General features: G+C 40.0%; 1 protein-coding gene across 4 annotated transcripts in view; it reads right to left on the minus strand.

Annotated features, from left to right (window-relative positions):
- The window catches only part of nrg1 (neuregulin 1), a 931,591-nt gene that overhangs the window by 197,295 nt on the left and 717,864 nt on the right, over positions 1-16,432 (minus strand). The window contains exon 1 of one of the 4 annotated variants that reach the window (XM_063046783.1): positions 720-1,046. The exons of 2 other annotated variants lie outside the window; for them this stretch is intronic. In XM_063046783.1, coding sequence (XP_062902853.1) covers positions 720-813 — 94 coding nt within the window. In that variant the 5' untranslated portion in view covers positions 814-1,046. Of the gene's footprint in view, positions 1-719; positions 1,047-16,432 lie in introns of those variants that run through there. One more of the 4 variants, XM_063046784.1, reaches the window with a different exon arrangement.

Below are 16,432 nucleotides of genomic sequence, written 5' to 3' on the forward strand. Positions count from 1 at the left end.
ATCTGTGGAGAGGGATATGCAATTATAAAGTTTCAGGAATTGGGTGACTGGACAATTTATGACCCCGCTATCTACCCTTGTAACTCCTCCTCAACACTTTGGTTAAGGCAATCAGCGTCGGGCCAACTCCAAGGTTAAAATTCTTTAAGTCACTGCTTCTCCTTGAAAAGTTACTGAGATGCAAGCAAGAGGATGCACCAAACTGAGGAGAGGGCCAGGTGGTAGAAAGAGAGCAGTCAGTACCAGGTTACGTCGGACGAGGCCAGCAGAGGGAGCCCTCGGGACGTCCAGAGGGTGCTGTCAGCGCGCTGTGAGGCGCATTTCCAATTGTAAATGACTAGGTCTACACTCCACACGGGGGCTACCCTGACATTAGACCCAGGTGCAACCAGGTAACTCACCGGCATAAGTTCAAACAGAGCTACCTCCGTATCTCACTCTGGGCAGAATTAGGAAATAAAGCGATTAGAAATTTAAAAGAAATCGAAAGAGAAAGAGTCCATTCTCCGGGGTGAGGAGGAATACCACAGTCGAATAGTCAAAGGCAAAATAAAAATAAAATAAGCAGTTTCAGGAGAAAGTTTGAGCAAAGAAGACGCGACGGGAGAGGATTTTCGCACTGAAGGAATCGCCAGCGCTGGCGTTTTCACAATGACAGCTCAGAAATCAGCTCGCAAAAGTTTCCCAAAGTTTTTTTTAAAAGAACACCAAACTTTTACCTGGCAGATCTTCTTCCTTGTTTTTCGGTCTGTTTCTGTCCTTTTTCCCTCTGCCTTTTCCTTTACCTCTTCCCCTCTGTTTCCCCTCGGACATTTTTCTCTTGGTTTTTTGTTTCGTTAAAAAAAAGTGATGTCGGAATGAGAGTTAAAATCCGCCGGCAAGGTGAACGTACGCCAAGAAATGGCTTAGAGGTCGCGCTGGACTGTTCGACTCTGGTCTCGGAATCTCCTGGTCCTGTTCTGGTCCCTCCTGTAACTTGCTCAGCAGCCGAGAGCGGACTGAGTGAAGTTTTTTTTCCCGTCCCAAGTCTTGCTGTTCAAGCGCCCAACACGTATTGCCCCTCCCTTGGAGTAAAACCTCACCAGTACTAACACTTACGCCAGTGTTTTTATTAAACCCCGCATAGGGGTGGGGGGGGGGGGGGGAGGTGATGGCTGAGTATACGCTTCATTACTTATTCCAGAGAGAGGATGTGCTTCCAAATTATCTTATAAGAGGACCAAACTCCAGCTGTTGTTTTTATTTCTCTTGTTTTGTTTTGCTTTTAAAGATAGCTTGATGTTCACGAAATAAAACAGGAAAATTAGTGACTTTTGATAAACTCTCCTGCCCACTCACTAGCATAGACTCCTTCCTGAGTGGAGGCAGATCACGCAATGAGATGTCGTTTCCACACTCCAGTTAGGTACTTTCAGGGGATTCACGGGCGTCCCGCAGCCTCCCCAATAAATACAGAGTGGAACTTATTTCCAGCATGCTTCTGCCCTTCCACCCAAGGCAGCTCCCCTGTAAATAAACCCAATTAATCCCTCTGCCTTTGTTTTTACAACCGTTTATTCAAGTACTTATCCTTTTAATGGTTTCTATTGAAACCATTTCCACCAATCCCAACAACTAACACTGACTGACTACATTTTCCTGAGCTCTTTTTTTCCCCTGAGAGGCTCTGTGTCCCATCGGCTAAGCTCCCCTTCAGACTGCCCCACTTCAAGGGGGGGGGGGGAGGGAATCCTCTAAACCACCAGTTCTCAACCTGGGCTCCACAGACCCCTTGCTTAATAGCATTGGTCCATGGCATAAAAAGGTTGGGAACTCCTGCTCTAAGCCCTACATCATTTGAATATAGGTTTATAAATATGGAAGATTTAGAGTGGTGGGCCAAATGTGGGTAAGTGGAATTATCTTAGGTGGGCACCTTAGCTGGCATAGGCAAATTGGGCCAAATGGTTCATTTCCATGCTGTGTTAACTTTATGACAAAAGAAGATGGTGGAGGCAGATACTCTTACAACATTTAAGAAGCAACTGGATGAGCACTTGAATCACCAAGGCATAGTAGAGTTTGGTCCAATTGTATTAGAAATAGGCACTTGATATTCAGGATGAATGCGGTGAGCCGAAGATGCTTCTGTGTTCTATGACTTCATGGCTATCGAATTACCGAACGGTCCCCGCTGCTGTTAGGACAACAGCATTCATTTCTGTATCTTCTCCATGAAACTGTCATCCCTGGAACTATTTCAGAATTCTTCACTGTAAAGCATTGTCCATAATGGGGTGCAGTGTTTCAGCTGGGATGGAGCTAGTATCTTCTCCCGACAAAACATAACTTCCTTGGTTTGATGAGTTTTGTTCACCCACTCTGTACTTGTTGAAGATATTCTTACACACATTATTTTAGTTGCTCATTGCCCACGCTCTCTTCATTCACTTTGACTCTTCGGTGAAAATCTTGACAATGAAGAATACGGTTCATATGTAATCTGCTCAAAATGTCTGCTTGGGGCTGGAAGTAAGTGAATAGGACATCCTGCTTGTGTCTTATCAAAGTCTTAACATGGATTTTAAAGGAAAATTAGACAAATCCCATTACTTCAAAACCAGTCTCACTTCCGAAGTTGGAATCTGGACTAATCCTAAGAGGTGGCTTTCAAGATTAGTTTGCCTGATTGTACAACTGATATGCAGATTGAGAATTTATTTTCCTTCATGACAGTTTAAAACATTTTCCATGGATTCGACTGAGATTATGTGCCCAACAATATTATTCCCAGTTTGAAATGTAATTAGCCACATCTGGATTCTCAATTAGCCACATTTGGATAGTGGGGAATGTTTTGGATAATTCACTAGAGCCTTTTTCCTTCTAATGTCATAACTTAACTCCTCGTACTGAAGTTATTGCTTTGGCTAGTAATTTTTTGATTTCCCCCTTTCCTGTAATATAATTGAACTGATGGGCATCTGCGATCTCAGTTTCCAGAAGGCATTTGATAATGTGCCACATCAAAGGCTATTCAGCAGAGTACAAATTCACAATGGAGGAGATAAGAAGACTATCTGGCAAATGAAAAATATTAATGCATTTTCTTAAGGATGGGAGTATGTAATCTAATGTATTGGATCGTTGCTGGAGTTTCAACATTTTACAATTTATGTATTTTATTTAGGTGAAGACACCAATTACTGTATATGACTACTAAATTTATTTATGATACAAAGGAAAGCAATTTGTGAAGAGAATATGAGGACATGGAGATATTTAATCTTCTAAATATGGCAAAATGTTAATTATCCATTTTGGTTGAGAAAACTATGAAAGAAATATATTCTCTACATTACGAAAAAAAATTGTAGTTCTCTAAAATGCAAAGGGGTTGAGTTGTCCTGGTGTATAATTCAAAAAGGCTAGATGGTATGTGAAGCAACTAATTAGGGAAGCCAACAGAATCTTATCGTTTATTGCAATGGGAATTGCATATAAAAGAAGGGAGGTTATGCATCAGTTATGTAGCGCACATCTGGAATAATGCATGTAGAACTGGTTTCTTTATTTAAAAAAGGATTTAAATGCAATAGAAACTATTCAAATAAGGTTTACACTTGGAAGACTAGAATGGCTGGGTTGTTAAATGAAGAAAGATTGGATACATTAGGCTTTTGCATTCAGAAGGGTCCGAGGAAAATTGATAGAAAAATAAAATCTGGAGAAGATGTTTCTTCTCAAGGGAGAAACTTGAATGAGGCGGAGGGGTCGCTGTTTAAAAATATAGAATTATATTTGTTGGTACTCTTTTCCTCAAAGGACAATGGTGGAAGCAAAGTCTTTGAATATATTTTTAAGGCTGGGGTTGAAAGATTCTTGTTAAATAAGAAGATACAAAGTTATGTGGTAACAAGAATTCAGAGCTGAGGTTATAACTAGATCTGTTGTGAACCTAGGCTTAAACTGCTGGGTGGAGGCAGGTAATCTCACATTTAAGAAGCAACTGGACATGGAGTAGCTACTCCTAATTTGTATATTCAAAATAATTAAATTGGATAATATTAATGGTTAATAAGAGCTCCATTCATTTGATTCAAATTTTAACAAGTTATAAACCAACATTTTACATGTAGTGGCAGCTATCATGGTTGATTATCATCAATGGATAAGACTATCAGCGAAACTATTGCGTATTGCCAAATCATCACTGGGATGAAAGTAATTCTCAGATACTATCTATCAGGACTGGAATTGAGATTCTACAGACTGCTTTCGCTCTGCCACCTTTAGTCAGTGTGGTTTGAGCGAATAGGTGAGTTGCATTGCTGCAGTATTATTTCGGGATCCATACTGATGAGATGAAACTCTGCTCCTTACATTGGGCTGAAATGTAATGACCAGTGCAGTGCCAATCTGAATCGCAAGACAACTTAGTTAACAGTTTACCAACTCGATCGGAAATTAGAAGAGGTTTAGTTTAAGATATGAATTCTTCATTCAAGTGAGAATAAAGTTACCACTGAGCAAAACACCACATTGAAACCTGACATTGTGGAAGGTGTTATAGTACTTAGAACATTACAGCGCAGTTCATGCCCTCTGGCCCATGATGTTGTGCTGACCCTTTATCCTACTCTAAAATCAATCCAACCCTTCACTCCTTCCATGTTTTTAATATCCGTGTGCCTATCTGAGAGACGCTCAAATGTCCCTAATGTACTTACTTCCACCACAACCTACCATTCCCTCTGTAAAAAAAAACTTGCCTCTGACATCCCGCCTATACATTCCTCCATGCACCTTGCAATTATGCCCCTGGAAAAATGTCTTCTACTGTCCACTCGATCTAGGCCTCTTATCATCTTGTACACCTCTATCAAGTCACTTCTCATCATGCTTCTCTCCAAAGAGAAAAGCCCTAGCTCGCTCAATATATCCTCATAAGACATGCTCTCACATCCAGGAAGCATCCTGGTAAATCTCCCCTGAACAGTCCCTAAAGCTTCCACTTCCTTCTTGTAATGAGACAGCTGGAACTGAATACAATATTCTAAGTGCAGTCTAACCAGGTTTTATAAAGTTGCAATATTACCTCCCAGCTCTTAATCCCTCAACTAATGAAGGCCAACAAACTTTAACAACCCTATCAACCCATCTGAGCTATTACCCTTTAATGTTTAACTCTTCTTTCAAACACTTGCATGCTCTTGATTTATAATTATGGAAAACACTGTTTTTGGAGGGGTGGACCAATTCTATACATTGAAGGAAAGGATGCAAATGATAAACAATAGTATAATTTACCAAATTTATTGCTTGATATCAGCATTAATCCATCCCTGTTTGTTGCTCAATGGCTGTCTACAGGGTAACATTCTCTTTACGTTACCTCAATCAAGGCTATCCTTATGGCCCACTTGAGTGAGATTATCATGGTAATCTCCACACTAAATTCAGTTGTTTAAGTAGACATCCGTGTTGTACCCAATAGAGAATGCATTCAACCCACCAGACTGGGTCTTGGATGTAAAAAATCGATGTAGCCAAAACCCAGCACTTTTGGTACATTTAGATAATATGGACTGGTTGAAGGTAAATAAAGTTTGCCCTGACCATTCAACAAAATGAGAATTCATTGGTTGATAATGTTTTATAATATTATCATGGCATTGGATGTTAATATTATAAATAATTGTATTATATGGATAATAATTATCTGAGGGCATTGAGTAGAATGATCAAGAAATACTGAGATGAGAAGGTGTTGAAGGACCCTTGAAGTTCTCAACAAGGAAATTCCTTGAGTTTGGTGGTGCTAATTCATCAACTGGTCTCTCAGTAGTGAATGGAGGATTTTGGAGACCATACTAATTGCTGGTGGCAGTATTCCTGTTAGCAAGCTGTTTATAGTTGCTTATTTTACTAGATGAAATGTTCATCACAATGAAAACTAAAACTAACTAACGGAAAACTGATCTTTTAAAGATAAAGGATTACTAAGAATTACATTCCATTGAACGCATAGCAAGAAAAAGAACTTACAGCCTATTCAGTTCATACAAAATTGTACGTGATAGTTGAGCCCTTTCCTGTTTTAATTGCGGTGACAATATTATAAAAACATTCCTACATTGTAATCATATCTCAATAATAGCCAATATTGAATGGGAAAAAATCTTACCGACTAAAAGCCATAAAATCAATATATATTAATATATAATTGGATATTAAAATGGAACTTTCTGTAAAGATGTAAAAGTGGCAGTAGTTTTCATTTCTACATTTAATAATGCGGAAAATTGTTTTTAAATAGCTACTCAATGTCCATCTTTAAGTTGTTCACACTGAATTATGTACAGATGAGCATGAAGTGCACATCCCATTGGCATCCGGCTGATTCTGTGACCAGGTAGTATCCCCTAGGTACACATATCTAACCCATTTACCTCGGCCTCATCCTACACTGATCCAATATAATTCCAAGTCTAATGGCAGAGGCACAATTGGTTCTTTTCAACGTTTCCAGCATAACACACTTCCTGCCTCTCGTGTCCTGACATTCGAGACAGTGTTGTGGCGATATTCTGAATCATACCCCTTATACATCTGTTCTGTCTGAGGTGAAGTGCAGGGCTTGTTCACTATGGTTTTTTTTTGCCCATCCTTATTTCATACTGTAATTTCATCTTCATACCACTGTTTGGTGCTATAGGACCTTCATTGGAAGTGTAACTAGATAGGCATTTTCAGTGACCAAATGTGGCCGTGAGAATTTATAGTGGAAAACTGTCAACAGAAAAGTGCATAAGTTTCTAAGTATATTATGATTTGGGAGTAAGTCTCCTTTCACTTCTATAAGTGATGATAAACATGGACTATTATCAAGAACTATCGATTTCTATGTGAATAGATAATACAATTTTCAGAGTGGATCCACTCAAATTCTTCGCATAATCAATCTTGTAGGTAAAGTAATGCTGACCATTATCAGGAACTCAGCATTATTTTACCTACAAGATCGAACATGAGAAGAATTTGAGTGGATCTTCCACTCTGAAAAGTGTATTATTTATTCACACAGTAATCAATAGTGCTGAAGATGAGCCTATCATTTATACACTACTGCTGTTCAGATCCAAGGCTGGAAAGTGTAATCATGAAGATCTTAAGTGTGTGCACCAAGTTCTTGTTATTGCCATTAAAGTGTTAATTTCCATGGAATAAAGACGCTAATGTCTCTGTTAGTGAGAATTTTAAATTAGCACATTAAGCATTTACACACTCCTCGCCTAAGCTATAAACTGTGTTTGGGTGTAAATTAAACATTAATAAATAATAACCCTTTGTGGAATAAACAACAAAAAATACCTCTATGCATCCATTTACATTTATGTTTAAGTTTTCATTTTCAAGAATAAGTTTTCGAAGTTTGCAAGAAGCATATATTTTAAGATATTAATTTATTTAAGGGATGGCATGGTTGCGCTGCTCAAGGCACTAGAGACAGGGTTCAATCCTGTCTTAGGTGCTGTCTATCTATATGGAGTTTGCATGTTCTCTCTGTGAAAGCTTAGGTTTCCTTCAACTGCTTGGACTTCCTCCGACATCCCAAAGGCGTATAGGTTGTTGGTTTTATTGGCCACTGTACATAAAGAAGTTGATGTAGTGACGTCCTGGAAGAATCTGTATTGGGACCTTTGCGATTTGTGATGTGTATACGTGAGTTAGATGAAAATGTAGATGAGTGGTCGGTAAGCTTGCAGAAGATATGAAGATAGGTGGTGTTGTGGACAGTGTAGAAGGCTGGCAAAGAATATAGCATAACATTGGTCAGTTGCAGACTGTGGTGGTTGAGGCTAAGGTTGGATCAGCCAGGATCTCATTGAATAGCAGAGTAGGCTTATCAGAACTACTTCTTCAAAGTTCAAAGTAAATTTATCACAGCATGTATATGTCACCATATACTGCCCTGAGATTCATTTTCATGCAGGGATTCACAGTAGAGCAAAGAAATACACAATCAATGAAAAACTACACACAAAGACTGACAAACAATCAATGTGCAAAGGGCAAACTGTGCAAATACAAAATAATAACATAATAAATAAGTACTGTTAAGTAAATAAATAATACTGAGAACATAAGTTATGGAGTCCTTGAAAGTGAGTCCGTAGCACCGTTCAGTGTTGGGTGAAGTTTCCATGTTGGTTCAGGAGCCTGACAGCTGTGATGAGAAAAGAGTATTGAGATCTGTAAGTCTCCACCTTGTATATACTCAATGATTCCATCTCCTATGCAAGCACGTCCTTCCTTAATAAAGGAGATCAAAACTCCACACAATGGTGCAGTTATCCAGCCCTCTGTAATGTTGCATCAAATCTTTTTCACTTTGTTCCCTTTGCAATAACAACCTGGATTATTTTGAAATATCCTTCCAACAAGCTAACAAGGTTTGAGGTACATTTATTATTCAAATATGTATGCAGTATACAACTTTAAGACAGTCCAGACAGTCACAAAACAAAGAAAATCATGGAAACCATTCAAAGAAAAGCATCAACCCCCTCCCCCATGCACAAAAAAACAATTTGCATAAATGTCAACAAGAACATCAAATCCCTCTCCCACGCTGGTTAACCATTTGTTAACCAGGACTCCCCGACCTATTTGTTCTTCAATATTTTGCAGTCTCACACCATATAAATATTTTCTCATTCTTTCTGCCATCTTGCATAACTTCACATTTCTCAGCATTATACTCTGACAAATTATCTTTATTTATTTCAGTTTTTATAATCCTCCTCACCACTTCCCAAATTACCCATCTTGTGATTCCTTCCTAGACTGCAACTGCTGAAGACTGCAGAATAAATCCCTGTGGCACACCACCAGTTGCTAGCTGCAAATCTGATAATGAAGGATTTCCCATTAGCTGGTCACTCTCCATGCCAATATAGTACTCCCACTTTATGCATTCTTGTGTGGTTACATTTTATGGCACCCCTGCCCAAATTACTTCTGAAAATCCAATTTCACTACATCTGCTGGCTCCTCTTTAACCATGACATTTGTCACATTCTCAAAGAGCTCCAGAAAATTTGTCGAGCATGACTTTCATAAACCTTGTTGACTCTGGTCAACCGACATTCTTTTAACATTTTATGATTTTTCTTTTAACTACTCATGCATTTGCCTACGTAATATTGGATTCTAGCATTTTCTCAATGACAGAAGTTAGGTTAATTGGCTTATAGGCTTTTATTTTGTTGCCTCCCTCCTTCCTTGAATAGTAATGTTACTTTTCTGATTTTCCAAAAAGGAGTTTTTTTGTGTCTAAAAGTTTCCTAGATTGCTGAGAACCTGGTGAATTTTGCAAGATTGTTGACAACACATTTACTAAAACAACAGTCACAGCCTTCCCATTCAAGAGGTCCAAAGGGCTTCCCAGACCTTTGGCTCATTTCTACACCGGTACTTTTTTTTCTCTTATAATAGAGATTGCTTTAATCTAAACCAATCTCTATTATTTAATCTAAACCATGAAAACTGATTCAAAATAGTTATTGAGAATAGTTTACATTTTTCTATTTCCCATTAACTCCCCAGTCTCATTTTTATATTTCCTTTATCTGCTCTCCCTATCTCTACCCAAATTCATTGTGCATCACGAGCTTCTGAGCCAATATTATTTCTCAGCTCTTCAGGTTTTTCATCCATAATCAAAAAAACTCTGAGAAATGCATCTGGGCACAGGCTATGTTGAGGATCTGACGGTCAAGCTGGATGATTTTAAACCATTTGAGAGAATGCGGAGGTGATAGATAAGAGGTAACAGATAGGAACTACAGAAAGGTAGGCACCCCTATGTTATAGGAGGCAAGTAGCTGGGTAATTGTCAAGAAAGAGAAAGTCACCCCTTTGGCTGTTTCCCTCAATAATACATACATGACTTTGGATACTGTTGGGGGGTGGGGGTAGGGGACAACCTACAGGGGAAAGCACGCAGGTCCCTGGCACTGAGTCTGGCTCTGTGGTTCAGAAGGGAAGGGGGGATGGAGAAGAGGAGAGGGGTGATGACAGGGATTCAGTAGTTGGAGGAACAGACGGGAGATTCTGTGGATATGAAAGAGACTCCCTGATGGTATGTTGCCTCCCAGGTGCCAGGGTCAAGGACATTTCAGATCAGCTCCACAACATTCTAAGCATTTGAATTCATGGTACATATTGGTATCAACAACATAGGTAGGAAAAGGGATGAGGTCCCGAAGAGAGAATATAGGGAAGCTGAAAAACAGGACCTAATCTCTGGATTTCTGTCTGTATCATACCCCAGTGATGGTTAAAAAAAAAGGATTATTTAGCAAGTTAATGAGCGGCTAATGTCAGGGCTTCTGATATGTGGAACTTTTCTGGGGTATATCTTGTACAAAAGGGATAGCTTACAGTGCCTATAAAAAGTATTCACCCCCACCCCACAGAAGTTTCATGTTTTATTGTTTTACAACATTGAATCACAGTGGATTTAATTTGGCTTTTTTGACACTGAAAACAGAAAAAGACTGTACACCTGAACTCAAGGGTGACAAGTATCCTGGTGTGCAGGTTTGCGAGAGCTGTAGGGGAGGGTGTAAACTAGTGTGCCAGGGGGATGGGAACAAGAGTGATAGGTCAGAGCACGGGGCAGTTGGTGTAAAAGTAGATGCAGCAGGTAAAGAGAATGTGAGGAAGAATAGGGAGTGGAAATAGTATAATTGCAATGAGTTTGATGGGCTGAAATGCGTCTGTTTTAATGTGAGAAGTATCAGGAATCAGGACTAGAGCATGGACCAGTGCAGGAATTTACAACCATGTGGCCATTACAGAGACTTGCCCGTGACAAGGGCAGGAATGGCTAATGAATGGTTCAAAAGGCACAAGGAGTTAAAAGAAGTGGGGAGTGGCATTGCTAATTAGAGATAGTATCACAGCTGCAGAAGGGAGGACATTGTGGAGGAATGGTCTACTGAGTCAGTGTGGGTGGAAGTCAGAAACAGGAAGGGAAATATCACTCTGTTGGGAGTATTCTATAGACTCCCTAAAAGCAACAGAAATGCTGAATTGCAGATCGAGAGGCAGAGTTTGCAAAAATAACAGGGTAGTTGACATGGATGACTTCAACTTCACTAATATTGACTGGTACATCTTTAGTACAAAAGGTTTAGATGGGGCTGAATTTCTTAGAGTGTCCATGAGTGATTCCCGACACAATCTGTAAACAGGCTGACTATATTAGGCAATGAACCTGGTCAGGAGTCAGATCTCTTGATGGGTGAGAATTTCAGAGACAGCGAACACAACTCCCTGACTTTCCCATGGCTGTGGAAGGGATAAGAGCAAACAGTATGGGAAAGTATTTAATTGGAAGGGCAATAGCAACACTATTAGGCAGGAACTTGGGATGGTAAGTCAGGAACAAATGTACTCAGAGAAATGTACACCGTAAGTGAGAAGGTTGTTTAGGGAGCACTTGTATGAGGTTTGTCTCATTGAGATAGGGAAAGGATGGTAGAGTTAAACAGCCATAGTTGGCCAGAGATGTGGAATATCTAGTCAAGAGGAAGAAAGAAGCATACTTAGGGCTTAGGAAGCAAAGATCATTGAGAGCTCTAGAGTATTACAAGACTGCAAGGAAGGAGTTTAAGAAGGCACTTTGGAGAGCAAGAATGGGACTTGACAAGTAGGAATAAGCGCCTGTACTGTGCTATTCTAAATGCTATGTTCTAACTCTGTTTTCCTTTTTGCCTTCCCCTGTGGGAACATCAAATAACTCCTAAGATTCAGTTTCCATCCTTGATCAGCTTCCAACCATGTACCTGCAGTGAATATCAGATCAGTATCAATTTATATCTATTTGTGCTCTCAGCTCATCAATTTTATTACAAATTCTGTATTCATTTGGGTAAACAACCATTACTTTAATCTCATCATTTTCCCTTTCTCTGAATCTATTTACTGTTACCTTCTTATGCTTGTATGACTTGTCCTTTCCTCATACACTTAATACCTATGCTACCGTCCTGTTGTTTTGGCTTTTCATTTCTTTTGCCCTTCTAAAATACCCTTTTACCTGACCCACCAACTTTTATTTCCTGATTTGATTTTTCCCCCCTTTGGTTCTACCCTTAAGTTCCCATATCCCTGCCGCTCTAGTTTCAACTCTCCCCGAGAACCCCAGAAACCCTGATCCTGCTAATGTGTAAACTCTGGCTTGTATAGGTCCCATCTCCCCCAGAAATTATTCAAATCCCTTAGGAGCTTAACTTCTTTCCTCTGAATCATCTCTCCTCCCATTCATCCATCACTACTTGTTCTCCTCTCCGCGCCTTGTGGTGCATCGGACAGCAACCTTGCAGTTATTTTTTTTTAGCATTTGTCTGACCTTTACGAGGCCAGGTTGCTAGCTTGACACACAACACAGCGCGGATGGAAAGCGTGCAAGGAGCCAGCGGGGTTGAAACCAGGGACCACGCGCCTTGAAATCCGGTGCGGATGCCGCAACACCACCAGCCACCACATTCATCACTATTGTTCTTTCTTTATTCACACTAGAACATGGTAGTTGTGAAAATCTGCAGATGGCTACCTTTTCTGTTCTTCAATTGCTTATTCTCTTTCCGAGCTCCCTGAACTCTACCTGGAGTACCTCATCCTTCCTTCTACTTTTGTCCTGTAATGGATGATGACTCTTGATGATGTTTCTCCCTTTGCAGGCTTCTCTGCAGCTATTCAATGGCATCATTGACCTCAGCACCAGGGAGATATTACACTTTCCTGGAGCCATGTCCACTATATCAGAAACACCTGTCTATTAAAACCCCTTTTCCGTAGCTGAGCCCTCTCTGGAGCTATGATCCTGGCTGCTCTCCCATGAGGAACCCTTACCCTCACTACTATCTAAAAGGGGAAATGTGCTTTAAACTAACTTCTAATGTCAAAATGGAGACTTTCTGGAGGACAATGCATATTCTTGGAATTTGATTGTACACAAACTTCAATAAAGTCTGTTGCAAGGCTGCATTCTAAAGACCAGCACCATGGTAACCATGATGTAAAACAATTGTGATGACGGAATTTTATATGAGTGAACTGACCTTAGGCTACTTGTGTTTCAAGCTGCAGAAGAAACAAGATTGCAATAAAGAAATGATACAAATAAGATTCAATGGTGGGGGGGGCAGTGATTAAGCATTGAAAAGAGAACTCAGCATTGCTGGATTATAGGATATCTGTTGCATTTTAGAGCAGGGGGTGAACTCTGAGAAGATTCTGGACAAAATTACTCCCAAACCAGTGATAACTGGGTTTGAAAAAAGAGTGTTTATGGATCAGCAAGGCTATGAGACCCTTATACTAATCAAGTGCTGTGGTCTCACTGAGTTCTGACTCATTGGCGCAATTGTTGTCAACACTGCTCATTTGAAACCATAGGTACTACGCATTGCACTTTAGGTGTTGCAGTTTTACAGTCCTTGCACAAAGAATGAGAATTGTACTCTCAGCAGCATGAAGCTCTCTTCAGGAATTAGATATTCACTACAGGCGTGGCTAACTCCAAATGCAAGTTTTTGATCTATTGAATCAACAGAGACCTGGCTCGTTTCATCATTTGGTATCTATGGGGTTAATTTTGTCATGCACAAACTAGAAGGTTTGGGTGTATTTCTCCATCACTCTCTATCACTCTGTGGTATGTTTCTGAGCCACACAGATAAGGGATTCTCCCCGGGATCAGTTAGGTGGGAGGGTCTATGTCATTTAGGTACTTCCTGCTTTGATTTTCTCCCTTTTGATTCTAACCTTAAATTCCCATTCCACTGCCACTCTAGTTTCAACCCTTTGCAAGGTTTAAGGTGAGAGGGGAGATATATATATAGGAACTTGAGGGGTGACTTTTTCACCCAGTGGTCAGATATAGGATGTGCTGTATATCAAGGAAGAGGTTGAGGCAAGTATATTAACCATGTTTAAAATGTACTTGGTCGGGTATATTGGATAGGAAAGGTTTCGAGTGATATGGATTAAAGGCTGGCAAATATCTTAGATGGGAATCTTGGTCAGCATAGACCATTGGGCTAAAGTGCTGAACTCCATGACTTCAAACATCAGTATCTTTGAGGAAATTCAGAGAATATTGTGGCGGGTGAGGACAGTAAAAGTTTAAAGGGTTGAAAACAAGGTGTACTTGAGATTGTATTCCATTACTCTGGTTTACACTACCCTATTGCTTCAGGTAGAGAGCTTGCCAAAATATATTGAAATGGTTTGTCTTCCTTTTGGAGAACCCATTCCTGAGCAGATCATACTTGTATAATGTAATCTTGTTTGCCTTTTTAAGATCTGTATTTAACCTTTGGTGAATGATTACATTTGCATCTACGTAATTTAGAGTCATGTATCCAAGAACTGTTATTCTTGCAAAAGATAAAAGTCTTATAGGCAGTGTGCCAGACTTCAGCATCCTCTTCTTCATTAATCAGTCACAAGACCAATGTTTGGTTTCAATTTATTGTCAAGAGTCTTGGTGATCGCAATCTTTGGTAATCTTCCTTCTTCGGTAACCACTTCCTAAGGGTTAAATTTTGAATGTGCCCAGAACATCACACAAACTGATCTTCCGTCCTTGGACTCACTTTACACCACACGCTGTCAGAGCAGTGCTGCCAGGATAATCAAGGACACGACCCACCCAGCCAACACACTTTTCGTCTCTCTTCCCTCTGGGAGAAGGCTCAGGAGCTTGAAGACTTGGATGGCCAGATTTGGGAACAGCTTCTTTCCAACTGTGATAAGACTGCTGAACGGATCCTGACCCGGATCTGGGCCGTACCCTCCAAATACCCAGACCTGCCTCTCAGTTTTTTTGCACTACCTTACTTTCCCTTTTCCATTTTCTATTTATGATTTTATAATTTAAATTTTTTAATATTTACTATCGATTTGTACTCCAGGGTGCACGAAGCGCAGAATCAAATATCGCTGTGATGATTGTACGCTCTAGTATCAATTGTTTGGCGACAATAAAGTATAAAGTATATGACTCAGCAATATACAGCATAAGCTTGGCTATCTTTTGCCAATCCTTTTTCTCCAATATATATTCTTGTATTTAAACACTCATAGAGTCGAAGAAAGTACAGTGCAGAAACAGGCCCTTTGGTTCATATAGTTCACGCTGAACCATTTAAACTGCCTAGTCCCATTGACCTACACTGGGACCATAGTACTACCATCTATGTACTTTTCCAAACTTCTTTTAAACATTGAAATCCAGCTTGCATTGCACCATTAGTGCTGGCAGCTCATTCTACACTCTCACAACCTTCTGAGTAATGAAGTTTCCCCTCAAGTTCCCCTTAAACATTTCACCTTTCACCCTTTACCCATGACATCTGGTTGTAGTCGCACCCAACCTCAGTGGAAAAAGTCTGCTTGCATTTACTGTACTATACCCTTCATAATTTTCTATACCTTTTTCAAATCTCCTCTCAATCTTCTACATTCTAAGGAATGAAGTCCTAACCTATTCAAATTTTCCTTATAACTCAAGTCCTCCAGACCCAGCAACAACCTTCTAAATGATCTCTGTACTCTTTCAACCTCACTTACATCTTTCCTGTAGGTACGTCACCAAAACTGCACACAATACTACAAATTAGGCTTCACCAATGTCTTATGAAACTTCAACATCACATCTCATATCATGTACTCAATACTTTGATTTGTGAAGGCCAACATGCCAGAAGCTTTCTTTATGACCCTATCAACCTGTGATGCTACTTTCAATGAACTCTATACCTGTATTTCCAGATTCCTGAGTTCTCACCGTTCACTGTGTAAGGCCTATTCTGGTTGCTCCTACCAAACTGCATCAATTTGCTCTTGTCCGCATTAAACTGCACCTGCCATTTTTCAGCCCATTTTTTCAGCTTGCCCAGATCCCACTGCAAGCCACGTTAGCCTTCCTTGCTGTCCACTACACTCTCAGTCTTGGTGTCATCCACAAATCTTCTGATCCAGTTAACCACATTATCATCCTGATCATTGATATAGATGACAAACAACAATGAACCCATCACCAATCCCTGTGGTACTCTACTAGTCACAGTTCTCCAGTCAATGAGGCACTCTCTGGCTTCTCTCTCAAAGTCAATTTCTAATCCAATTTACTACCTTATATCGAACGCTGAGCGAATGAACATGCTTGACCAATCTCCCTTGCAGGACCTTGTCAAATTCCTTGCTAAGGTCCATGTAGACAACATCCACTGCCTTGCCTTCATCCACTTTCCTGGTAACTTCCTCAAGTTAGACATGACCTCCCATGCACGAAGCTGTGCTGAAAATCTTAAATCAGTCTATGTCTATCCAACTACTTACAGTACATATCCAGTCCCTTAAAATGCCTTTC

The sequence above is a fragment of the Mobula hypostoma genome, chromosome 4, assembly GCF_963921235.1.
Source record: "Mobula hypostoma chromosome 4, sMobHyp1.1, whole genome shotgun sequence".
NCBI classification, from domain to species: Eukaryota; Metazoa; Chordata; class Chondrichthyes; order Myliobatiformes; family Myliobatidae; genus Mobula; species Mobula hypostoma.